We start from the raw sequence: 27,332 nt of genomic DNA, 5'->3' as shown, positions 1-27,332 counted from the left end.
GCAAGCCTCTCTTTCAGGTCTGCTCTTCCCATTTGCAGGACCAGGGACAAGAGTATAAATGGAGGCCCACATACCATAGGTCTAAATAGTCTAAATATTTAAAGGTTATAAAGCAAACGAACAAACTATTAAAATTTTTAATTCTCCTACTTTGAAACACAGACTTTCAAAAATGACTTGGAAGGCAAAGTTTGAATCTCTGAGTCTTGGACTACTCTGAGTTCTATGCTGAAATGTGGTGACTTGGGGAGAGATGTCTCCACCCATAGCTTACGAATGAACCCCATTTCTGCCCCCTCACTGGCCTCACAGAATACTGCGGAGGGCTCTGCATGGTTGTAAGCATTCATCCCAGCCGTCCACACCCTACACAGCTGCCTGGACCACTCACCCTCCAGGGGGGGTGAGCTGATGAGGAGGCCCTGCATTTGGGGAATCCCCCGCTCCCAGGTACTTGAGGGTGGTCTAGAAGGAAGGCTGGGGGCCTGAGTGCGCATGTCCCCTTGGCTGTGGGGATTTCTCACTCTGTGGGAGAGGGTGGGGCTGGAGCAAAGCCAGAGGGCCCTCTGAAGTATGGGGCGTCCAACTGGGCCCCTCTTGCTCTGGTTGATCGGCCATGCTGCACACTCTCTAAGCAGTCCCTTTCCCTCCCTTTCTCCAGGAGATTGGGCACCCTTTTTGAAGAGGTGGCCATTAAGGAACAGAGGAAACGTGCGCCCCTCTAAGGCAGGCTTAGATTTGGCTCTGGAGAGCAATGGGAGCCAGCACGTGGAAGGCTGGACAAATCTACCCGCCTGGGGCCTGCATATCTATGTGAGAGCTTATGTGTGCCTCTGTGTGTCTATACCCGCGAGTGCGTGTGCGCGTTTGTGGACATGGCTGCATGTGTGTCTGTGTCTTTCTGTGTCTATGTATGTCTCTATGTGCCTGTGCGTTTCCCTCCTTGTGTGTCGGTGAGGATGTGTGTGTGTGTGGGTCTGACAGTCTTATGGGGCCCAGCCTGCATGAACTTTATCTGTGACACTTCCAGAGCCAGGCGGGCTCCAGGCTCGCTGGCAGTGTGCCCCAGAAGCGAGGCCGTCCTTCCAGCCTGGGGTGCTTTCCCTGGCTCTGATCCAATTGTCCAGGTGACGCACAGGACACTGTCCTACCAGTGCCACCTCTGTGCTCCCACCAGCCCCCAGAGAAAGGCCAGCTAGGCTTTACCAAGGCAAGGTATTGAGGCAAAGGAGCAGAGAAGGCCAGTCGTGATAAATCCCCATCCCGAGGGAGTGAGGGAAGTGGCTTGTGAGCCGCCGCTCACCTGAGGGGAAATCAGTGTGGTATTTTGGAGGGCAAGCGAGCAGTATCTATGAAGAGGTTTAAAAACCTTCATGCCCTTTGGCCTGGCAACTCCTCTTCTAGGAATTTATCTTTAGGGAATAATAAGAAGTAATACACAAAAATATATGTAAACAGATGTTCTTTATAGTAGCCTTTTGAATAGAAAAGAAAAATGGAAACAATCTAAAGTGCCTTATAATGGAAAACAGGTTGAGTCCATCTTACCCATCTATATGATGAAATTCTCAATAGCTACCAAAATCATGCTGTGGACATATACTTATTGTATAAAGAAACATTTATAACATATAGTCGAGGGGAACACTACACTATAAAAAAAGGGCATATATAATAATTTAATTTTGTTAAAAAATAGTACATGAATGGAAAAAACAGTTATAAAGTTTGGATGGAAATACACCAAAATAATACTGAGAGGTTATCAGTGAGGGTAAGAGAATGAGTGTATTTTCTAACACATCCTATTCCAATTTTCTAATGTAATCATAAAAGCATGTAGAATTATAATAGTTATATGTAAAAATGTACATAAAAATAAAATGTGTATGTTAATTAAAAGACAGTAAAGCTTGGGTACAGGCTGTCGCCCACAGCAGCTTGCAGGGATGCACTCATGACACGCAGAATGGAGACAGTAGATGAGAACCTCTGCTCATGGGGGATTTTAGGAGCAGGAGGCAGGGAAGGCACTCGGCCCTCCGCACTCACTCTCTAGGGCCTCGTTGAGGGGACCGTTTGTGGAGTGGGGATGAAGGCAACCCATCCTGCTCCTGGGAAGTGAGCAGTAGGACAGCCAGAGTTAGCTGCCGACACCACGGCAAAGGGAACCAAGATGCCATCCTCTGGACCTTGACTTCCTTCCTTGACAGGGCCAAGGCTACGTGAAAGTAGTGATGACAAAGGAAACAATAGCTGGACTGAGTGTGGTAAGAAAGCCTTAAGCCTTGAGAAGTCATGAGACCACATTTGAGGCCAGCAAGGTGTGGCCAACGACCTCATCCAGGTGAGCTGGGCCATCCAGGTGAGTCTGGATCAGCCGCAGACTCAGCCCTCACTGTGTTGGCAGCAGTGCCTGGCTGAGCATGCCAGCCGGCCTCCAACAGCTCTTTAGCAGGGCAATCGCTTCCTCAGCGAATGTCCCCAAAGCAAAGCCACTGCAGATATAGGACCCCAAACAAACAGAAATGCAGGCTTGAACCCCTGTGGCTGTCTGCCATCCTCTTAGCAAGCATGATATTTTACCCGGCAAGGATGAGGAAACTTCGGGGAGTCTGTTACACTAAGGAGGTGGCAACGGCCAGGAGCATCTCCAGAGGCCAAAGAAGTTGTGTGGCTTCCTTTCCTCCCTGGCTCTGCTGAGGCCTCAGGAGGCTGGGCTGAAAGATTAGCTCCAGGGGATGCAAACAGGCGGGTGAGTGTGAGGCAGGGAGGTGGTAAGGGCCCAGCCAGAGCGTCTGCACTGCAGACATGGGCTGGGGAGCATGCCTAAGGGGGGGCAGGCAGGAAGCTGTGACTGACAGGTGACAGAGAGGTACAAGGAGACTACCTGCCCCCAACAATCCCTCTCTCCAGGTGAACTTTGGTTCTGCAGGCTGTACTCGGCCTTCCAGAAGCAGCATCTGGAGGCAACTGAGCAGCACCTGTTGTGGGAAGCCATGTGGCTTCTGTTGGCACTATCCTTCTATGAGTTCTCAGAGCAATTTGTTTTTTAAAAGCTGTCCTGTAACCCACCGCAGCCTTCCTAGGGCATTAAATGTCAGCTCTGTGTCGAAACGCAGCAGAAAGAGGCTTCATCTCCCAGCGTCCCCTCCCAGGCAGGGCCCTGGGTTCCATAAGAACCACAGAGCAAAGACTGTTGGCCCACTGCCCTCCAGGAGGCTGATTCCTTCACTGACACTTAAACCTGAATCGTGATGGATGGCACTGAGCTGGAAGCTCACCAGATTGCCCCATGGATTCTTCTGGAGAGCCAGGCTGAGGTGAAGCATGGTGGGGGCCAGGCCTTATTATATCAAAAGTCTGGCCCTGCTGGGATCAAATTGCTCTTTTGTGGTTCGCTTCATCTGGGAGACCCTCATGACAATTTGTTTAACATCAGGCACACACAGGTGTTTTGATGTTTCTAAAACCCACTTCTTGCTGACAAAATGCTTCAGGGACTTCCAGCTGACTCTGGGATAAAATCCAAACTCCTAAGGATTGCATACAAAGGCATTCAGAATCTGGCCCTGCCCACCCTTCCAATGTCCTCTGAATTCGTCTATACTCCCTTCCTAGATTGCTCTATCTTTTCTTTCTGGCCCCTCTTCATCTGGCCAACTCCTACTTATGCTTCAAGACTTGGCCCAAACAATACCTCCTCTGGGAAATCTTCCCTGACTACATCTTGTCCCACCCTCTAGCTGGGTTGTGTCTCCCTTCTCTGAGTTCACATAGCACCCTGTGTGTGCCTCTATCAGAGCATTTAATGTGAAGTGACTTTTCCTGACGTTGCTGGCATTAGTTTCACCTGTTTCCATAAGCTCTTTGGGGGCAGGGACTGTAACTTTCGCTTTTATATCTCTAATAAAGTACCTGGAAAAAAATAGAAAATCTCTAAACACTTGCCGAATGAGTGAATGACTCTTGACATATGAATGAAAATGGTGCTGGAACCCACAGAACAGACTTAAAGTTCTAATTTGCAATAAAGGTCAGTCTCTAACTTCAGGCCAGCGTGTTTGATATAAAATTTGGGCAAGATGTTAGAACTGATTGTGAAAGGCTGATTTCTAGAATTTGGAGAAGGAAGCAAAGGTCACTAGAAGCCAGCAAGGGTTCAAGAAATGTCAGGCCAGATTAAGCTCAGGAAATACAACAGATGCAGGGTATTTGGATTTCGGCGGGACATCTGAGCAGCTTTCTCCTGATGTCCTTGGACAAATGGAGAACAGGACAACTGGATAGGCTTCTGGCCACTGAGAGACTGTGCCCAAAGCACCTGGTCAGCCCGGAGGGGACCCAGCGTGGGCAGTCCGGGCCGGGGGCCTGTCTTATGAGACACTGTTAGCGGTAACTTGAGTGAAGATACCAAGAGCAGGCTGACATGAGCCTGCGAGGGAGAGTATGCTGACTGACAGAAATCCAGATTTTTAAAGATTTCAAGAGGTGCAGAGAGTGGATCCGACTGAACAGGAGCCAGGCTGACCATACGGCAGCAGCAGGATACCTGACAGCAACATGTGGGCTGCAGGTGACCGTCAGCCTACAGTCAGCCTGATGCAGCTGCCGCACCGGCACGCTGATGGGCATTGATCAAGCACAACACCCAGGACAAGGGCAGCCTTCGCTGGCCAGATGACCTTGAATGTAGAGGAGGCTGGCCAGGATGGTGTGGGTGCTCACGGAAAGTGGTTGAAGGAAGTGAAGATGGGTTAGTCTGAATAAGAGAAGGCCGAGTTCGGGTCCTCAGTGTATGCTTGTGCAGTCTGTGCTCTGCATGGAAGCACCCAGGTGAGAGGGGAACCTGGCGCCTGTTCTGTTTCCCAGTTCATGTGCCCTGACACAGGGCTGCACCCTTCCTTCTGGAGGAAGGGGTGACGATTTGTAATCCGCCACCTAGAAGGGCACCTGTTTCGGCTTGTTCTCGTAGAGCGGGCCCTACATTATGTCACAGAGGCTTCCCACATGCTAGCGGTGGTGCTAACTGAGCTCTGACTGACCTGCCCTCAGATATCTAAAGGCTTGTTGTGAAGGGTCAGAACCATGCTCTGCCCCAGGGACAGAACTAGGATCCATGATGGAGATGGTGGGGAGGCCAAATCCAGCTCAGTAAGCGCTGCCTGAAACAAAAGCTGTTAGGAATGGGGGAGGGGGATGGTTTGGAAGGGAGTGAGTTCCCCATCACTGTAGATGATCCAGAAGATCCCAGAAGCCCACCAGGCACAGACTTTAGAAGAACCTAACATCCTGGGGTCCTGTTATTCCAAGACACCAGCAGGCTGAAACCAACCAGTCGAGTGTGCCCTGAGTTTCACTGGTACCTGATGTGGGTTTGCCCTGTCTCCTAAATACCCACATTTCTTTCCTAGAATATCCTGTCTTCAGTGTTGGGATGAAGTATGTAGATAGGGGCTGAGCATGTCTTGAGCCACAAACTGCTTTTATTATGATAGAATATACATAATGTAAAATTTGCCATTTTAGCCACTTTTAAATGTACATTTGAGTGACTTTAAGTGCATTCATATTGTCATACAATCAATCTCTAGAACGCTTCATCTTGCAAAACTGAAACTGTGTACTTACTAAACAGGAACCCCCATTCCTCCCCCTGCCCCCAGCCACTGACAAACACCATTCTATTTCCTGTCTCTATGACTCTGACTACTCTTAGGTACCTCATATAAGTGGAATCACCCAGCATTTGTGCTTTTGTGACTGGCTTTTTTCACTTAGCATGTCTTCAAGTTTTGTCACAATGAAACATGGGTCAGAATTTCCTTCCTTTTTAAGGAGAGCCACAGAATTTTTTGATTCAAACATTTTTCTGAGCATGTTTCACCCTAATCGCCTCTTTGCCTGTGGCTGCGAACCTCTGAGCTGCCGGGACCCAGAAGGAACCACTTCACCCCTCGTCAGGATACACAGTACCACACTCAGGTAGAACTGAAAGTTTAAAGTAAATCCGCATAAATCATCAAGTTCTGAGGAAAAATGTATCCCCAACCAAGCTTGTGAGTCCTCTACCTCATAATTAATAACTGAAGTGATTATAAGATTATCAGGAATGTTTGAAGAGCTTAGAAGAATGTAAATTTGGAGAAAACATTGTCGTTTAAAAAATTTTAAAATTGAGCATATTTTGCTAAGTCAGGTTTTTTTAAAAAAAATGGTTGCATTTCAAAGGAAACTGGATTCCTATCTACCTAATGCACTTATGCTTAATTTGTTGGGGATCCTAGATCTGTTATGGCCAAATATCCACATATACTCCTGCCTTTTCAGTGGATTCTTTTGATTTAGTAAGGCATGTCCTATCAAAAGTAAACAGTTCAAAACTCTGAGAACTGTGTGTATGCATGTTGTATGTATTAAATATGTATTATATAGAGTTGTTATGGATTCAAATATGTATGCATAGAAAAGCTGATACTGGTTTCCTCTGTGGAGAGGAAACTGGGATGGCAGAGTGGAGGAGGGATGAAAATGTTACCTTTCTGAGCTGTTTTTTTCATAGTGTACATTTAAAAAATGTTTTCTAGGTAGTGGTATTATAGGCTATTTTGGTTTCTCTCTTTTAAATATTCTATACTAAAAAAATCAACAATAGGAAATGTTGCTAGAAATAACTCACTCATAAACAAACTCTAAGGCTACTTAAAAAAATTGGCCAAATCTGAAATTAGCCAACATTCCTCTCTCATCTTTATTAGAAATCAGTCTTTTTCCAAAATTAAAATGGTAACAAGTGATTACTACTTTGAGTTCAGCTTCAGTATTTATTCATATCTTCATTCTACGGGAGTGATGGGAGCATTAGGAGATGTATTAGGGGAAAGCCTTCATGTTTGGGTTTATGTTAAAAAAAAAACCCCGAAACACTCCAGAATGACTAATTTTTAATAACATACCTCTAGTCCACCGTCCTGGTACTTCTCCATCAATCTTTGTATAAAATTTTCAACTATCTGTGGTCTGACAACGGAAAAGTTTTCTTTCATGACTTGGTGTTTCCAAAGGTCTGGGGGGAGAAACATACCAACACTAGTATCGTGAAACACTGAACACATTAATATCTGTGACATGGCAACTCGCTGAGAGAGCACCAGACATAACAAGCTCTCATTTTCAAATACGCAAAGCCCGCAGGAGAGGTGGGGAGGGAAGGAGGTGGTTGAGGACACAGGATCCACCGGAACATGGGAATAAGGAAGATACCTAACAAGATTCCTAATGAAAAGATTTGGAAAAGCATCTCGGAAAACACTGAACAATATTCTGTTACCACAATGAAAAATCCCTAATCAAATGTTATTATTGATCCTGCACGACATCTATTTTCATTGAATTCCTCCTATATGTATCTGAACAATTATTTTGGCCTAACACAGCTATTAGAAATAAATGAAGAGCTATTCTATGTGTCTGTTTAAGGTACATTTTCGGTGTTACAGGCAAAATTAATTTGAATATAGAATTAATAAAAAAAAGGGGTGGAAATCCAAAAGAGAGAAGAAAGAGTCACAGATTAGAAATGTTGAGAACTGACAGGCCATAAATGTCAACTCCTAGATTGAAGCAGCAACAGGGCTGACACATATGAGATGAGGCATATACACAGTTATTCACAGCAGCATTGTCTGGGACAGGAAAAGCTTGGAAACAACAAATAAACATGGTATATCCTTCCAGTGAAACAGCACGCAGTTGCAAAAAAGAGAGGACCTTTTCCATGTACTGATATGAAAAGAACCATAGATTGTTAAGTAAAAAATTCAGTGTGCAGAAGGGTGGATTCTGTAAAATTCTTTTATAAGAAAGATATGATAAATATAATGAAGGCGGAGGATATCCCCTCAAGCCTATTCAAGTTCATTGCTCCAAAACTTTGGCATTCTCCAATATCATTGATTCTCCCCTCTTTCCTCGATCATTCAAAATAGCACACATTATTTTTTCCCACTTCAAAAAAATCCTTCTCTTGACCCCACTTCCCTGGTCAGCCATTGTCTCATTTATTTGCTCCCTTTGTAACAAAACTCTGAGAGATGTCTACCCTTACTGTTTGTGACTTCTCTCAAAATCCTTCTTAAACCCATTCACCCAGCTTACAACTCCACCATTGTCCTGAAACTGATTTTGTCATAAACATCAACACAACACCAACACCCCCATGTGCTCTCGACATGGTTAACACCAGTGGTTTTACTTGGCTACAAGCAACCTTTCACACAATTTGTCACTTCCTTCTGCTTGAGAAACTTCCATCACTAGACGCTGGGACTCCACTCTGTCTTACTTTTCCACCAGACTACAAGCAACATTTCACACAATTTGTCACTTCCTTCTGCTTGAGTAACTGCCATCACTAGACGCTGGGACTCCACTCTGTCCTACTTTTCCTCTGTCTCGCTGTTTGTTTCTTCTAGGCCCTCTTTCTGGTTCTCCTTTTCCCTTCCGCACTCCCAGCTCTTAACATTAGAGAGTCCTAGGACTCAGCGCTTGATCCACCTCCTTTGTTCTATCTACACTCATTCCCTTAGCGAGCTCATGGCTAAACAACATCCATACGCTGACAACCCTCAAATTTAGATATCATACCCACTTGGCATTTCCTCTTGGAAGTCTAAAAGGCATTTCACACTTCACTTGTGCATAATTAAATTCCTGATTTTCCCTCCCTAACTTGCCATCTCAGCTGATGGCAATTCTACTTTCCCAATTGCTCAGGTCAAAAAATCTTGGAGTTATCATGGAGTCTTCTCTTTCTTCCACATCCAATACCCAATCATTAGTGACTACTTCAAAAATATGCCCAGAATCTGACCAGTTAATATTTCCACTGCTCCCAACCCTGTTTGAGCCACAATTTCTTCTTGCTTGGATTATTGCAATAGCCTCCAAACCAGCCTCTCCCTTCTCCCACCCTTTCTTTCTTCACTGTCCATTCTCAACAGTAGCTGGATTGATTCCATTACAATACAAGTCAGATCATCTCACTCAAAATCTGGGACAGGCTCCCCATTACATTCAGAGTGAACACTTAAATTCCTCGCAGAGCCCTGCAGGATTTGTCCTCCTTTCACAAGATCTTCCTTTCTGACTTCCTCCCCTACTACTCTCCCTCACTCTCTCCATTCCAGCCCCACTTGGGTCTTCGCTATTTCATAAATATGATAGACGTCCTCTGCTTAGGGCATCTGTATGGCCTGTCCTTGTCTAGAACGCTCTTCTTCCAGACACCCAGATACCTAACTCCCTCCCCTTCTTCAAACTTTGCTCAAAATGCCACTTTCTCACTGAAGTCTATCCTGACCACCCGAAAGTTGCCTTGTGCCCCCTTCAAACCTCCACAGCACCCGCCTCCTTACTCTATTATTTTGTTAGTTCTTATGTTTATGCTTATTGTCTGTTTATTCCCTTCTAGATGATAAACTCCCTCAGAGTAACGATTTTTGCTCGATGACAGGAAGGATACATCCCCAAAACAGCACCTAACATATAGGAGCCTAGAACACAGTAACTGCTCAGTAAATATGTATTGAATAAAAGAATGAATTAGAATATGCTAAAGAAGCACTGAAAGGATGCATTAAAAACTAATTAAAAGTGGTTATTTAGGGGGTGGTAGAAGAAGATCAGTGGTAGCAATAAGACTTCTAAATGTATATTTTTAACATCATTTTGAGTTTTGAACTAGGTGAACGTATTCTGTTAAAAAATACAATAAAATGTAAAAATAATATGACAATGCTAGAACAATGGGAATATGTCAACACTCCTTCACTTGCACATGGCAGAGCAAAAGCACACGTGTATGTAGGTTACGTTGCCTACTTCCTTGAGCACAGCCCCAGGGGTGTCTTGAGAGAAATATGAAATAAAAGGTAGCAGCCAAGCATCCCCCTTCCTCTTCTGTTGTAGGGTGCTGGCCATCAGCAAGGACATGCACAGGGCTGCCCCTGCTGCCGGCTGGTTCTAATGTCAGACGAGATTCCCTACTCCTCATACTTTCATTTTGCTGAAAGAAGACACACGAGAAAGCGTCCAGCACAATCTTCCCAGACATGTGGATGTGACAGAGCAGGCGCCTCTAGTATTCGCACTTATGTTATTTACTGGGGGGGCCTGTTTTTGAAAATAGGATTCCATGTTTCTCCTACAATTGGTTGCTTCCCATCCTAACAAACATATCTGATTTTACTTTTCCTTTAGGACAATAAAGGCATATCGGCCACTGTCCTAGCACAACTGAAGTGGAAAATGCAAAAGAGTTAATTTGCCTAGCAGTTCACACTTCTTAAGATGTTTAAGACTTGCACAGGTCTAAGCTTTGACAAGACTAAGTTCATGTATATTTCAGACAAGAAATTGGATACTTTCCCCAGGGCACGTTAGTGGCAGGTATCTGGCTCACAGCTAAGCCTGGTGAGGGACCACATCCATCACACAATTCTTGTTTGGGGACCATCACCTGCCAAATGCCCACAGAGCTGGTTTTGGGTTTAACTCTGGGCTCAGCTGAAGGGGATGTATTTTACTGGCGTGGTGGGAAATCATCCCAACACAATTTTTCTTCATGAGTTCAAGTTCAGACATGCATATGCATCTGCAGGCAGGAGACAGGGGAAGCCAAAGAGAGGAGAATTCATCCAAGAGAAGTCATTTCCAGCCAAGTGGAGTTGACATTCTCCAAATGTGTCTCATTTTCAGAGTGTGTGTGTGTGTGTGTGTGTGTGTGTGTGTGTGTGTGGTCATGGCTTCTTGAAGATGAAGCAGTTTTTGACAGAAGCATGAATTTGGGAGAGAGACAGCACACTGGGCATTAAATTAGGGTTTTGTTCTCCCCCCTCACTCTGTTTCCAGGTCTTTGACTGAAGGAAACTTTGACTCCCTGGTGGCCAAACCACTTCCCCTCTCTCTCTCTCTCTCTGAACACTCCACTCACCGCCCCACCCCCCACACAGCCCCCTCCCTCTAGGAAGAACATCGGGGTTTGCTAGCATTTCAGTTCTCTAACACAACCAAGAGCCCTCTGTGCCTGAGTGGTTCCTGGGTCCTAAGCCAAGGCAGAACTGAAACTTAAAGGCACACAACTGCCAGTCAAGGCTGTTCTCCCTGACCAGGCCGGGGTGCGGGGAGAGGTTGAAAACCTTGTTGCTTCAAGCATATGGATGTATTTTGTACTCCTGTGTTTCTCAAACTGCTCCCCAGAACAGTAGTTCCTTGAGTTGATGATAGGTGTTCCCAAGGGGAAAAACCGGTGCTATGGTCAAATAAATTTAAAAAGATTTCATACTCTATCTCTCTCCTGGAGATTTACAATTCACAGTAGGATAGTAAAGGCTCTGAGAAGGTCTAGAGTAAAGACACCTTTTAAATTATTTACTCCAAATTTCCCAAACTTATTTTGACAAAACAAACAAACAAAACCCTTCTCTCTCAGCTCCTGCAAAATCCTCCTTTCTAAAGCAATTAAGACTAAGAGTTGGTTGGTTAATCAAAAGAAGTCTGTGAAACCAGAGAATGCTTAAAAGATGACATATTTTAAACATTTTATGTAACTTAAAAGCATACCAGCATACAAACATTTGCCGATATTCTAACGCAGAGCTTAGGCCTTTCCTTTCCTTGTGTGTACCACTCACTGGAGTTCTGTACCATCTTTCTTCTATCAACCATAATGTATGTGCATGGTCTGCAATTTTTAGTGTTCATTTTTGTTTGTTTGTTTCTTTCCTTTTATGGAGAGAAAACTAAAAGACCATAAACCAACCCAAATGCATCAGTTTTTAGAACAGTTTTAGGTTCACAGAACAATTGAGCAGACAGTACAGAGAGTCCCCACATAGCGCCTGCTCCCACCCTTAACACACAGCCCCCTCATTAGCCAACCCCACACCAGTGGGGTACACCTGTTACAACGAAGAACCTACACTGCCGTGTCATTATTACCCAAAGTCCACAGTTTTCATTACGGTTCAGAAACGAGGGGTTTGACAAACACATAACGGCCTGTATCCACCCTTCTAGTGTCATACAGACTAGTTTCACTGTCCTGAAAGTCCTCTATGCTCTGCCTGTTCATCCTTTTCTCTTCTCTACACCCCTGGCAACTGCTGATCTTTTTAATGTCTCCATAGCTTTGTCTTTTCCGGAGTGTCATATATCTTGAATCATACACTACGTAGCCTTTTCAGGTTGGCCTCTTTCTCTTCGGACTGTGCATTTAAGCTTCCTCCATGTTTCTTCACGGCTTGATAGCTCCTTTCTTTTTTAGTGTTGAATAATATTCCGTTGAATGGAATATTCACATTCCACAGTTTATCCATTTCAACTTCATTTTTAAAGAACAGATCTCTTTCTTTTTGTACTCCTATTTCATTGCTTTACATAATACACAATTAAATTACTCAAATACAGTGACAAGCAAAAGTAGCATAAACAGGTTTGGCGTAAACAGTGACCCGTGATGCTAGGAGAATCTACGTAACCCAAAGACCGTGATTAGGGAGTACTTGCCGGCTTCTGTTCCCAAAGAAGTGGAAAGCTTCAGGTCATCCACAAGTGTGCTAGTGAAGGATGGCTGGGACAGCACCTGCATTACTGTTGAACTGTGTTCCAGGGCACACAGCTGGGGAAAGCTGGCTTAGACCATACAATCCTCAGCATTTTGGTTGTGCTTCCCTCAAGTGAAATATTTGTGTTCACTCACCTTTAACAAATGCATGCTTACGTATTTATAACTTTCTACAGTACAATCACTGGCTAATACTGCAAAGCATGATGTGCTCAGGGAGAGGTCTCTCCACAGTGAGAATGGATCTCAATCCACATTCCCAATCGCTCCCTTGACTTTTTAATTCTGTTGTCTGACTTCTTATCAGATGTGATTGGGTTATGTTTTTAAACCTCAGAATGTGGCTGCAGATAAGCATGTACCAGGATTAGAAGTGTCACCTCTACGATTTAATATTCGCACGTGGGTTGCCTTCCCATGGTCACTTCAGGATACCTCAGTGTGGAGTGTGACATGGGACTTCTTACATGTGGACCAAATCTATTTAGAACTTCCATTAGGTTGGTGCAAAAGTAATGGTCGTTTAAAAGGTTAAACATAATTGCAAAAACCGCAATTACTTTTGGACCATCCTTATAATATTTTCTTCCCATACGCCTGGGGTACTGCTGGCCACTTTGGAGACTGCTGGCCTTATAACTGCTCAGAGACATCTAGAAAATCAATTAAAAATGACTTCAATGCCGAAATGTCAAAGATGGAGCATGGCAGAGTCTCTCTGAATCAGGGGAGCCCATCTCTCTGCTAAGACAAACCCCGAGGCTGAATGGGGAGGGGTGCAGCCACTTTCGAGAAAGTTCTCAGGAGACCACTAGTTCAGCTACCAAGAACTAGCAGCAGACTGGCTGTGCCGGCTGCATTATTAGATGCTCACTGACAAATGAACAACTCACGCAGAAGCTGTATAAAAAGATTAAGCTCCAAAACAAAGTGGGGAGGATGAAAGGAGATAAAGGGGAGAAGTATCAAGGGTTCCTTTCTGGCAGGTGTAAATGTAAACACCGGAGTCAGCCAAGAGGGAGGGACGAGACCTCGGAGCAAGGACAGGAGCCTGTGATGTCCCCTGGCCTCAGTCTCTCCATTCCCAACTCCTTCCGGAGAAACCTGTAGCCCGAAACTAACTTTGACCACAAAGGGTGGTCTGTATTGCACGAAGAAGCAGCCCTCTGTTGGAAGCCCCATCCACTATGTCTGCTGCTTGTTGCTGAGATGAGCAAGAGGTGGTTTTATTGCTTTCTTTGAAGGTACCCACCCCATAGTGGTCCCAGGAAGACTAAATTGAATAAATATATATAAAAGCACCCCTGGCATGAAGTGGGGAATCTGGCACTTGCACTGGGGGAAGTCAGGATAGGCAGAGACCCACGCCTCCACATTGTCATGCTGAACAGACCAAAACCAAAACACTTTCATTGTTGGCATTTATTTTCAAAGCTTTCTGAGTACAGAATTGACCAGTATACTTTAGCCATAGTAAGGTTTGTATTATCCTTACACCACTGAGAATAACTCTACTCCTCCCGTCTGCCTGACTTTCACCAGCCCCGTACTGAAGGCCCTTTCCACGCACAGCTGACGAGCACCATACACAAGGGGCCACACCGCACAGCTGCAGTGCAAAGACGCCTCCTCCCCTAGCCCCCAGCCCAGGCGTCTCGTAAGACTCACAGCCCCGAAACGTACAGATGGTTGCACCTGCCCTGTGTTTGTGGATTTTCTCCAAGGACTTGGAAGGGAGCTGCCTGAATGCAGCAAACACAGCACAAACAACAGGCGCTCTGTCTTGTTAAATGTCCTGTAATTGGAGCTCACCCACACTCAGCTTTCGGGTGACATGCAGAGACGCCCAGTGGGGACCGGCTTGCTCTCTCATGGCACAGCTTTTCCCAGAGCCCTGTTTACAGAATTCAGTTACTCAAAGCACTGAAAATGCCAATGTCTTAAGTGAGGACAGAGGTTATTCATAAACATTACAATGTCTATAGATTTCGCCTCAAAAGGAAAACCTACTTTTTTTGCTAGTCAGACAACTTGTCAGTAACTCAAAGGTTGTGGAGTTTCCACAACCTTTAGTAGGAGTTAGGAGGAGACATTGCAATTCAGACAGGACCAGCTGCATAATCTATGGCACATTAACATAAAATAAAAATGCAGAGCTTCTTGCTCAGAAAGCAGGAGAAAAGAGCCATGATAGGTACTAACATATAGAGTTCTCCTTCTGACATCTCTCTCTCGACCTGTCATAGTGTTCTTATTCGTTGCACTCCCAGACATGGGAATGCTTGCAGGGAAAATGTGACCCTCGTGAGCCTATGGGGGCCTGCCCTGTGACTGGGTGCAGGAGTGCACGTGGCCTCCCCTTCCCACAGGCTCACCACCCTAACCCACTGTGGACAGGCAACCCCGGGAGATGAGATGATCCCCTCCATGCTGGGATATTTTGGAGATCCAGGGATGGGCCACAGGCTTGTCTCACTAAGTTACCCCTCAAACATGCTGTGGTGCTGTCAGCCTGGGATCCTTTAGATGCTGCCAAGTACACAGACCCACCCCGAGCCTCTGCAGGCTCAGGCCCCGCTGGGGTGGAGGACTGTAGTGATTGCCGAGTGGGGACGGTGAGGGGGCGTCCAGGGGTGGCCTGGGTGACTGAGAGCAGAGCAGCAGCAGTTGAGAACCCCTCCTGGCAAGGTGGGGAGGCAGCAGGAGGTGGGACCACATGAGAGCCAAGGCTCCACGGCCTTGGTGCATGCTCCATCAACTTACTGGATTCCACTTACAAAACAGAAGCTCTAAGTTGAAATGAAGAGGTTCAAGATGGCAGCCACAGAGCATGAAAGCCCATGTGCCCCGAGTCCTGTGTGAGTACCCTGGTCACACGCCCATGAAGTGAGTCTCCCTGACTTTAGACCTCAGATGAAAGGAAAGAATTTTGATGCCTTCCCACCCCAAACATATGCATTGGTAAGAGTTTGACACAGATATGTCATGTACATGTGTAATATAGATACATATATGGAATAAGAGAAGCTTTATGTGTTTCCCCCATTTCAACTTTATTTCAGTTACGAGTTGATCAGCAGGGTTGAGACTGTATAAGACTGTAGTTCACAAATGTTGTCTATTTTATTTATCTATTTAAATTTAATTTATTTTTCAATTACAGTTGACATACAACAAGTGTGTTCTATTTAAAAGCCCTTTAAGTGGAAGGAAGTATATCAAAGTGTTAATAGTAGTTCTTTTTCGACCGAGGTGTTAAAAAGCAATTTTTATATAATTTTCTGGGCATTATGAGGTTTGTTTGTTTTTGTTTTGTTTTGTTTTTTCCCCATAAATATGGATATACGGATTGCTTTTATAATTAGGAAAAAACAGTAAATGTGATTTTCTGAGGTAATAAAATAAACATACTTTACCTGTAGGGAGAGTGCACTGCTCCTTGGACTTTTCTGACATCACCAGTGTTATCTCTCTGTTAACTTTTCTTAATACCTCCTGGATCATATGTATTTCAAGATTTTCCAGAAGTGTCTGAAGCGAGAAGAAGCAGTTTGAGAGTCAGTCTACATTCAGTTTATTCTCTAGGCTCCCAAGTCAGATTCCTGCAGAAGGGCCTTGGGTGGCTCCTGTCCTGCAGGTCCTCTCTCCCGGGGAAGAAGAAGGGCTCCTGTCTCGGGCTCCCACGTGCGTCTGTGATACACCTCTTTGGAAAACAACATCTTTTCTTCCTGGCCCACATCCTGACTGATAAAATACAACCCTTTTTACCAAGTTCTGCTAAATTGCAAAATGCTCAGTGCCTAAGATGCCCTCAGATGCTTTGGGCAGGAAGTGCGGGCAGGAATTTCATGAGCTGTTATCATAAGAGAAACCCTCAGGTCTGAAACTCAATGTAGACACCAAGGAGGATTTCACGAGAAGATTTAAAACCCCATACATGACCAGAGTATACTCTGTTCCGATAACTGTGAGCTCTCCCTTGATCCATTATGCTTGCAGAGCACACATTTCTCCCTGACAGAGGACCCCCAGGTGCTAGAGAGGAACCAGGGTTCAGAAGGGTAAGCAATAGGCTGGGGACTGAGGGGTGTGTGTGTGTGTGTGTGTGTGTTGGGGGACAGGGTGCTGAATTCTCCTTGAGGCTCATTGGGCACACATCTCAGCCTTGATACCCCAACACCTCGAGGCTTTGCTTGCCTGTCATAATCAGCACAGCTACGTGGAGCCTGTGTCCCAGGATCAAGGTGAACAAACACTTGGGAAAACAACCACATAGATCATCTAAAACACGCCGAATGGGCTCTTACATAAACGGCATTGTGTTATTTGCAGAAAAACAATCACAGGAGCTATTTTAAATATTCCATTTCCATGAATGTGTGTATGGAAGTGGGGGGCGTACCTGTGTGCTGGATTTTATGTTTAAGATGCTAATGGCTGTGTTTTCTGTTGTCTTTTTTGTGGTGCTGTGCCTTAATTTGGAAAAACTCAAATATGAAACTCTAGACTTAAAGTTCTGAGACCTTAATTGGCAGTTATTTGCTTAATCAAAACCTCACATGCTTTTAAATACTTAGTTCCCTCTGAGCCTGTTCAATGATTTACAAACCTTCAATTTATACTTCTTAGAAAACAACACTGCTTGGGTACATCTGTAGTTTTACATGCTAATGCCATAAAGCAGATTTTCAAAGCCAAATTCAAAATAGCTCTTGCATACCTGCTGAGTTTTTATTTCAATTTCTGAAGCTCCTTTCGGGGGAAGAATAGATTGACTACTTATTATAAGTTCTTCAAATTCATCTTCTTTCCCCATCCGCCTAGCAATGGCTTTCATGCTGGGGTAGAGAATGTCAGTTCTAGCAAAGAAGAGAGAGAAGTTGCAAACAAACATATCGTTTCTCATTCAGATTCTCTGACAATTATTTTCATTCATGTTCTGTTTCCTGTCATCACCTATAAACCTCCCCACCCATCACAGCCAGTCACAGCAACATGTAAATTCATCACAGTTGCCACTCCCTTAGTCGATATTAAATCCCAAGGCCTTTTCCCACTGGATACATTTAATTTCAGTCTTCATTTTTCAAAATATTGAGAAGTCTTGTTATTCCCTAGTCACCAGGAAAGCTGACTGTAATAACGCCTAAGACAGACAATTCAGACTGTGCCACCAAAGGGAACCTTCTTGTGCTCAGTAAGGTCCAGGGTGGTGGGTGGGTGCTCAGTGAATGCTTGTTTGGTGACAGACACATCGCAGAAGCCACATGTCTTTTGTGCCAGCTAAATCATTTCAGCCAGGGCGTGAAGCTGTGAAAGCACGCCAGCATCTCGCAGGCCTGATTATATTAATATCACTGTACCTTATTATGTCTCTGGCTGCAACCCATGGCGCTCCCAGAGACTCAGCACTTGGGTCTAATGGGGCAGACAGTGGGGAGAAATGCAGCAGCATCTCCCCCCCTGGTGCTCGCTGGGCTCCTGTGAGCTAAACAGCTCAGAGTCAGCACCACGGGGACTCTCTGAAAGCACAAGTTCCCGGGCACAGAACTCTGGGTAAATGATGTACAGAGTGGCTTAGTGGAATCCCGCGCCATCCCTGCAGTCAGCCGAACCCAGTGTTTCCTGTAAAACGCTGTTTGTAGAGACACATCGCCCAGCTTCCTCTGGGCTCCGTGGGGCTGGCTGCACCAGGATTCAGGGACCAAATCTTATCAGGGGAAGGGGCTGGAGTCTGGCAAACCCCAGGTTCCATCGGTTCCTATGAATGTCCACCTCGGCAACACTTACCCATAGAGCTCAGAGAACTGCTTGTGGAAAGAGACAGAACTGCTGTCCTGGCCTTTTAGCTTAAGCCGACCCCAGTGCTCCTTCAGCACTTCCAGCTGCTTCCACAGCACCAGAAATGATCTCAGCAAAGCAAGGGACATGGCTGCATCGCACAGGCCCCCCGGAAGCTTGGAGGCCTGTGGGCGGCTTTGGAACTGACTTCTGACTCCTGGCGCTCTGCACAAATCTGGCTGAAAGCATTACAGAAAGTCTTCTTTACTGATCATGTACCAACACGGGACAACGTTTTACCCGCAGCCCGCACAGAATGAAGTCTTTAAACAATGACTCCTCTCCCAGGAGGAGTGGTTTACAGACCTGCAGCACTTGTAGGGCTTAGAGACGGAAAGCATCTTTCCTGAACAGACAGGATACAGATTTCTGCTTGAGTCGTGAGCCACTCAATTTTACATCTTTTTTCTACTTGGGTACTAATATTTTATCTCCCTTTGAAAAGTCAAGCCTTTCGTGTTTAACCTCAGCATTCTGGAAAGTGCTCTTCTACACCCTCAAGTTTTAACTCCTCAAATGATAGAGCAGTAATATAACCTTTAACTGGGGATTTTATGCATTGCATGGGTAAGTAAATGGAAACCTAAGTTTGTCCTATGTCCTGTTCCTTCTCCCATCCTTTGAAAGTTAGACAGAGAATATGTCTCTTAATTTGAGTTTATTATTCAACAGGCAATTTTACTTGAACAGTATGATTTGTTCATTCATTCACTGGTGTTCCTCTTAAACATGTGATTGTTGAGGGGCTGTCATAAGCCCTGGAGGATGTGGAGGGAACAAGGGTTTCAGGTCCCTGCTCTCCTGTAGCCAGTGGCATGAGGGCCATGTCACCCAGAGAATGGTAGACAGAATGGGGAACCTGTGTCCAGGACTTCCGTCTGACAACAGCGCCTCAGTCACAGGAAAAGAAGCTTTCCTTTGCAGACAAGACGGGAAATCTGGATCACGATGTTACGGCAAGAAGGGCCTCAGAGAACAATCAGGTAATGGCTAGCACCTTAGACACTCAAGTTTCCAGGCTAGGAATGGGAAGAACCACCACCTGGTGTAACTAGATCCTCGATCAGTGCTATTAACTATCTCACGATATGTTAATATCTTTATGCTAATACCTTCTGGGCAGCGCTGACAAAAAAGAGGGTTGGCAAGACCCAGGGAGAGTGAGCTCCTGAACACAACTGACAACCCTTCAACCTCGCAGCCTCCCTCCTCCACGATCAGCTGATCCATGCATTTCCAGATTTATTTTATCCTCACAAACCTTTCATTAAATGAAATCTTACACAGTGGCCCAAAATATCCGACAGCCCACGGCCAACCATGGTGACAGGGAAGCAGCAGCCTAGAGGCCACGTAATTGGCCCCCTGCACTCAAAAAGCCGCAAGGTGCCTCTGAGAAAGCCAGGGCTCCTGGGACCAACATTTTTAAAGGCCCTGAGCTAATCCATCACCTTCGTTTTGGAGCTCCAGAGACTGAAGTCTAAGAGATCACAGAACTGGTGCCACAGCTGGGACGGGAAACACAGAATCCTAACTGATTGGCAGTATAAATTCCAGGGTCTTATATTGTTTATGACTATTTAAATGCTCTTAAATAAAACAAACCACAAAATAAAACTAATTTAAATAAATAATAATTTTCAAGCATACTTACACTGTTAGTATATAGTAGGCCCTTTAACAGCGCGGGGGCTGGGACCCTGACCCTTATGCCGCTGAAAATCTGAGTATAACTTAAGCTGAATTTGTGGATGTGAAACCCAGGGATATGGAGGGACAACTGTATATTTATTGAAAAAAATCTGTGTATAAATGGACCTGCACAGTTCAAACCCATGTTGGCCAAGGGTCAATTGTATTCATATTAAGAGAAGTCTTCTCTTCCTAAGTGTTTTAAAGGATGAGAGAAGGAATAGGAGATAAAAATAAAGGACAAAGTAGGTGGAAGTGGGGATGTCAGGAAACAGTGGTAATCCATCAGAAACAGGGCCAAAAAATGGTAAAGAGAGGGACCGAAGGAGCCAGCATGCTTCTTGATCTCGGCACTCCTTGGTCTATACCCAGCTTTGCAAGTGCTCCTTCTGGGTGAGGCCTCTAATTCTGTTGTAGAATTTAGATGGCTCATCTAAACACACTTCATATTCCACTAATTGGCCTGAAGTGGACTTGTGACTCAGTGTTAGTAAGACACAAGGAAAACCTATTGGAAGCCTTCTGGAAAAAAGTTTCCTTCTTGATAAAATGATAAAACTCCTTAAGGAAAAAGGGTTTTTCCTTCTCTTTTCATCTTACAAGGATGAGGGAGGCATTTTCCTGACACCCAGGATGGCCGAGCTGCGGGACGGCACCTACCGGGGTGACTGCTCCAACCTGACCTGCCTCCTTCAAAACTTGTTTTGAAAGATTACTACACTTCTCTAATTTCAGTCATGGCTAGTGGGACAAGCTGTTACTTATGGCAGGTGCTTCTTAGTTGGCATCGAAGAGTACCCGCTTAAAGGTGGAGGAACAGAAAAAGCTCCTAAAAAAGTAGTTTGGAAGTGGAAACCCGAAGGATAAGCAGGAATTAATCAGATGATGAAGTAGAAAGTGGGAGAAGATGATAATCATTTGGATTGGTGGACATGGGTGGTGAGGGAGGATGGAGAAAAGCAGACAAACTTGAGAGACATTAAAATGATAGGACAGTAAAACTTGTGGAGTCTGATTACAGGGTATGACAGAGAGAAGTCAAACACAAGGTCCAGATTTTTTGGCTGGGACAGGTTGAGGTAAACTGACAGCAAATATGGAAAAAGGAGCAAGGTTTGGGGCAGTAGAATGAGCTCAGTTTGGGACACACTGTCTCAGAGATGGAACAAGGCAGCTGAGCACGTGACTCAGATAAGGCTGTGTTTTGGACTGGACGTGTAGATTCTGGCGTTGTCGCACGTACGTCATCAAAGTCATAAAAGCAGACAGGTTTGCCCAGGGAGACGGGGAGGAGGAGAGAAACCCAGTGGATAAGAGTATGAGAGAGCTCCAGGGCAAGACTGTTAGTTTGGCATCTGGGTCTCTCTCCTCAGTAGGCATGGGACTTTCAGCACATCGCTAAACCTTCCTGAGCCTCATTATTCTTATCTGTAAAATGGGAATAATGAAAGCACTCATGGAATTATTGTGAGGATTAAAGACATTACTAATTAATGAAGCATCTGAACAGATCCCAGTCGTAGCCAATAGCAGTATTAATAGTATTCAGAACCAACGTGTTGGTTAGACACAGAAGGCACAGGGCCCAGGACCCACAAAATGTTTTCACTTCTTTTTAAATCAGAAAAAAGAACATTTAGGGTGAATAAAATGCTTTAATATATGACATTAATATATTTTTCTTTATATTAACACAGTCGTAAACTGGAACTTAAAAATTCTTTTTATGGAAGAAAGGGTCCACAAAGACAAATGTGTCTAGAATCATGGAAATCAAAATGCAGCCCTGGTAGTACTCGTCGTGAGACAAAACTCCAAAAGCAACATTTTGGGCATTGGCAGAGGTAGAGGAATCTATGGAGAAGCCTGAGAAGGTGTGTGCAGCACAGTTGGAGGAAAACTGGGAAGGACTTGTGCTTTGGAAACCAAAAGAAGAGAGGCTTTGAGAAGGATACACTGTCAAATCCTGCCAAGGGGTCAGGTTGGAAAGGGACTGAACGGTATCCAGAGGATACCGTTGATGACAGTGGTCTCAGTGGTGAGATGAGGAAAAGGAGAGATTGCAGTTTCTGCAGAGTAGATGGAAGGTAAGGAAATGGAGATGGCTGGTACACACATCTCTCAGAAAGTTTAGCTCTGGAAAGGAGGCTCTTTAAATACGGGCACCAGCTAGCTTACCCTAGGTCCAGACAAGTTTCTACCTGGCTCTGAGATACATGCAGAATTGTTTCAAGTGAGATGGGCTAGTGGCTCTTGGTTCTGAGAGTTTCAGAGGGACAAATTCAAAGGAGGGAGTGCTTGCCTAAGAGTCTGTAGGCTCATTGAGTGATGAAGACAGGGGCCCAGGCTGGAAATGTTCATCCGGGGCCCCTGTCATACCCCTCTGGTCTTTCCAACTCCAGTCCTAAATGTGTGACTCACACGGAAAAGAAGCCAGCAATGGAGCATTGGTTCCATTTGTTTTCAATGCAACTCCCACAACCTTTGTTCTATTTTTAAAATTAAAATAAATGGATACACCTCTGATCACAGGACTTATTGTGAAAGGAAACACTTTGTAGTGGCTTTCACAGCTACTCCTGCTCCATGGCTGCTCCTTGCAGCATGAACCCTGCCCTGGGGCCCACCGGGAGAGGCTGGCGGGCAGACGGGCCTCTCTGCTCCACGTCTACACTAGGAAGGTCCTCAGGACCATGACGCATCGGCCAGTGATGTGGGCTGCTCGCCGAGAATACCTGTGTACTTTTTTCTAGTGTGGCTTGCTGTCCCGGGGGACTCTCCACGATCATATGATAGCTGCTCAGAAGTACATCTTCCATGAGCAGGTGCATGTCCACCAGCTCTCCATGAGCCACCCTGAGGTCACGCTCACTCAGCCTGCAGAGGCACAGCTAAAATCAAAAGAGAACAAAGCAAAATGAAAACATCCATGTTGAAGACTTCTATGTATCCTTTACACATGGTTTTTGGGAAGAAATTAAGAGTAATTGTGTTTATAAGCCCTGCCCTCCCAACTATTAAAAAATTCCATAAAAATCAGAGTAACATTTCTAGCTCAAAGTGTCCTTTGAACATATCAGATTTTTGGCTCTGTGTGGAAACCCAAGCTCCCAGCCCTTAGAGCGGTGTCTGGACATGGTAAATGTATAGTGTGAGCCCAAGTTTCCTTTAAAAGTACAGATATAAACACATGTATGCATAGGGAAAAATATAAACCAAAATGTGAACTGTGTTTGTCTCCTACTAGGAGGCTATGACTGTTTTTCTTTTAACCATTCTTATTATTTTACTAGAGAAACCCCCAAAAAACAACAAAAAAAAACCCCCACCACTTTTTGACTTATGGAGAATTTTGAGCATATACAAAGGCAAACAGAATAGTCTCCATCACCCAGTCCCAAGAACCATCAACCCATGGCCAGTCCTGCTCCGTCCTCATCACTCCCCACCTCCATATTACTTTGAAGCAAATTTAGGATTGATTTTCATGTTGTTTTTAATACTTTTTTATATTTTATATTTTTTAAAATAAGAACATAATGTTTGCTTAAGTAATCAAGGGGAAAACACATAATTGAAAGAAATTCTCCTTCTGAGTCCTGCTTGGAGTTCTGCTCCTATTACTGTTCATAGATGGGTCAGGCGTCACACATCTCTGAACGACCAGCCTGGGCGTTTCTCCGAGAGGCCCACAGAGAGACTGGGAACGGATGGCCCCTCTCCCAGATCACTAATGGCCATGGGAGTTTCATCAGTGTCTATAACCAAGGCTGATACCAGCAGAGACCATGCTTCTCTTCTGTTTTAATAAAGCATGACTCACCTTGCAGGTGTTGGGTTTACAGCCTCGTTATAAAACATCCTGCTGGTCTCATAAATGATTCACTGGCCAGAGTGTTGAGGATCTGACCTTTGGACCCGATGACACCTGCTCTGCAGTCTGCCTGTGGTTGTCTTTGTGACAAGTGGGAAGACCTGTCCTACCTGCATATTATATTCCAGAGTATCTGGGCTGCCACTCATCACTGGAAATGGTCCTCCATCTTCCAGAAATGCTCTCCAAGGGAACAGCACAAATGCCTAAAGGAACCAAATAGTAAACATGATAATGCTGTTCTGTGTCCATAAGAGACATCTGTATATGAATAGAATGTCTGTGTCTGCACCCCAAAATACTGCGGGATGATTTATTTATTATGTAGAAGTAGTTCTTGAGGTATAGTCTCTGATGATGCAGAGGAGAGAGTCATAATCTTACTTTGTTCAATAAGATTTAGAAATCTTATTTAACAGAAAGTAGCTAAGCACAGAAGCATACTTAAGACTTCAGTGTAACTAGTCAGCACCAGTGTTGGAAAGTTCCAGAACAGTATAATACCAATGGGACATATTTATAACCAACAAACTAAACTTACTTAAGTGTTCTCAATATTGGGAATCTTAAAAATGTATCCTTCATCACCATTGTGCTCCAGTTCCAGGTAACAGTGCTAAATCAATGCCACAGTGTTACAATGGGCTCCTGTCTGCACATCACTGTCCAACAGCCAAAGCATCCCCGACTCCTTGTGGTACCACATGCAGCCCTGGATGCAGTGGGCCTGTCCATCTGACTCCATTCTGCTATTCTAGACCTGGTTGTGGCTTCAGACAATTCCTAGAGTTGGAGTCAATTCAGGTAGCAGGGAGCCAGGACATCTGCATCCACCTAATCCCAAGCAATAGCCAAAGGCAGAAGGAACAGGCTCAATGGTCATGGTTCAACCTTGTCTTCTGGGTCTAAAAGAGGGTCAAGGCTTGGGCTAAGAGTCGTTGTCTTGTGGCTGGGTAAGGTAGAGGTGTGGGACTTATACGGGGCTGATGTTGGCATTACTTGGCTTAGCCTTGTGACATAAAAGCATTAAGTAGGAGGTTTTAGAGTCAGAAAACCTGGGCTTGTGAGGTGATTTTAAAGATACGCCCACAAATTCTTTGATACTCTTCCTGTGAAGAAGTGGGGTTTAATTCTTCTCCCCTTGAGTATGTGCTGAAATTAGTGACTCACTCCTAATGAAGAGATTATGGCAAAAGTGATGGGATGTCACTTCTGAAATTGGGTAATAAAAAGACTGTGACTTCCATCTTGGGTTTTCTCTCTTGCTCTCTCTTGAGTTGTTTACTCTGGGGGAAGCCATCTGCCATGTTGCGAGGAAGCCTATGAGGAGCCCACATGAATAAGCTTGGAAGTGGACTTTCGACGCCTCCCCGCAGCCATGTGAGTGGGCTTGGTAGCAGGTTCTCCTCTGGGATATGAGATGCTGAGTCATGATATGACTATAGCACAGGCCAGCCAGCACCTGGACGCAGCCTCCTGACAGATTCTGAGTCAGAACTACCCAGCTAAGTGGCTCCCAGATTCCTGAACCTCAGGAACTAGATGAGATAATGAATGTTGATTGTTTTAATCTGCTAAATTTTGAGGTAACCTGTTATGCAGCCACAGATAACTAACACAGTTTACGACCTAGTGCTGCAATCTGATCTCTGGTTCTCCTGTACCTTAAATTCCTTAGTTGTAGAAGGTGGGTAATACTGTTGGTGCCTACGCACAATGCTATAGTTTCCAGGATGACATTTGCTAGCACATGTCATAAGCAGGGCTGTTCAACTCAGCTGCTGACCTAATTTATGGATTGTAACTGCTATCGTGATTATATTACTAAATGGAAAAGATCAAATGTTGGTTTTGCTACCAGCCTTGAGCAGATAAGCCGTTGCCGTAATTAGCCTGTTGAGCAGTTTGGAGGCACAAACCCTGACTGGGAATAACCGCTCTCCCAGGCCAGTGAAGGGGAGCCAGCTAAGACTGGGCCACATGAGCGCACTTGAGAGCCCTGCAAAATGGAAACCAAATGGAAACAAAGTGACAAAATCCCCTATACACAACACCTTTTATAGGTATAAGAATACCTCTCAACACACCTGTTGGCTCCGTGGATCCAGTGGCTGGGGCAGGCTGAGCTGTGAAGCAAAAATGCTCTTCACCAGAGAGTTGCTCAGTGGTGGCAACCCATGGTACATGCCGTCTGTGACAGACTGGTAGGCAGGAGCGTTTCCAGCTGCCAAAAATGTCCTCCTACCAAAACACGACGGGAATCTCATGAAAAGCAATTACTTAAGCTCCTGAAGCTCAAAACTTTTTCAAAGTTATCATAGCAAGATATTAGGTCGGTGCAAAAGTAATGGCGGTTTTTGCAATTGTTTTAAAACTCTTAAACCGCAATTACTTTTGCACCAACCTAATAACATTTTGGGATGTTAGCAGGTTTCTTCCTCAGCGACCTCATCTTTCATCCTTTCTGTACACATCACCCTTTACTTTCACAATTCACAGGGGAGAGGTAGATACACTTTAGATTAGCACTGCACTGGAGAACTTTCTGCAATTGGAGATGTTCTATATTTGACTGTACAATATGGGAGGCACTAGAATCGAGCACTTGAAATGTGGCTGCTGCAACTGAGAAATGGAATTTTAAATTTTCTTTCATCTCAATCAATATTAATTTAAAATCTTACTGGGGCCGGCCCGGTGGCTCAGACAGTTAGAGCTCCGTGCTCCTAACTCCGAAGGCTGCCGGTTCGATTCCCACATGGGCCAGTGGGCTCTCAACCACAAGGTTGCCGGTTCAACTCCTTGAGTCCACAAGGGATGGTGGGCTCCGCCCCCTGCAACTAAGATTGAACACGGCACCTTGAGCTGAGCTGCCGCTGAGCTCCCCGATGGCTCAGTTGGTTGGAATGTGTCCTCTCAACAAGGTTGCCAGGTTTGACTCCTGCAAGTGATGGTGGGCTGTGCCCCTGCAACCCCTCCACAACTAAGACTGAAAGGACAACAACTTGAAGCTGAACGGCACCCTCCACAACTAAGATTGAAAGGACAACACCTTGACTTGGAAAAAAGGCCTGGAAGTACACACTGTTCCCCAATAAAGTCCTGTTCCCTTTCCCCAATAAAATCTTTAAAAAAAATTAAAAAAAATAAAAAATAAATAAAATCTTACATTAAATAGCCACATGTGGCTACTATTTTGGGCAGTTCGGCTGCAGCTCTAACAAAGATATCGATTGTCTGTCGAATTGATTATTTTAAGACCAATAGCCGAGACAACAATTCTTGATCTATAAAACCAAA

At 44.9% G+C, this 27,332-nt stretch overlaps 1 protein-coding gene across 1 annotated transcript in view; it reads right to left on the bottom strand.

Moving 5' to 3' along the window:
* Positions 1 to 27,332, bottom strand: part of LOC117020905 (coiled-coil domain-containing protein 162-like) — an 89,093-nt gene that overhangs the window by 17,687 nt on the left and 44,074 nt on the right. Inside the window, exons 13-19 of the mRNA XM_033103707.1 lie at positions 26,120 to 26,273; positions 24,143 to 24,238; positions 22,894 to 23,049; positions 18,416 to 18,645; positions 17,347 to 17,484; positions 16,042 to 16,163; positions 6,957 to 7,066 (exon numbers count right to left, since the gene is read on the bottom strand). Of these exons, the coding sequence (XP_032959598.1) occupies positions 6,957 to 7,066; positions 16,042 to 16,163; positions 17,347 to 17,484; positions 18,416 to 18,645; positions 22,894 to 23,049; positions 24,143 to 24,238; positions 26,120 to 26,273 (1,006 nt within the window). The remainder of the gene's footprint in view (positions 1 to 6,956; positions 7,067 to 16,041; positions 16,164 to 17,346; positions 17,485 to 18,415; positions 18,646 to 22,893; positions 23,050 to 24,142; positions 24,239 to 26,119; positions 26,274 to 27,332) is intronic.

The sequence above is a fragment of the Rhinolophus ferrumequinum genome, chromosome 3 (genome assembly GCF_004115265.2).
Source record: "Rhinolophus ferrumequinum isolate MPI-CBG mRhiFer1 chromosome 3, mRhiFer1_v1.p, whole genome shotgun sequence".
NCBI lineage: Eukaryota > Metazoa > Chordata > Mammalia > Chiroptera > Rhinolophidae > Rhinolophus > Rhinolophus ferrumequinum.
The sequence above is the reverse complement of the archived record's forward strand: the minus strand, read 5'-3'. Positions and strand labels throughout refer to the sequence as shown.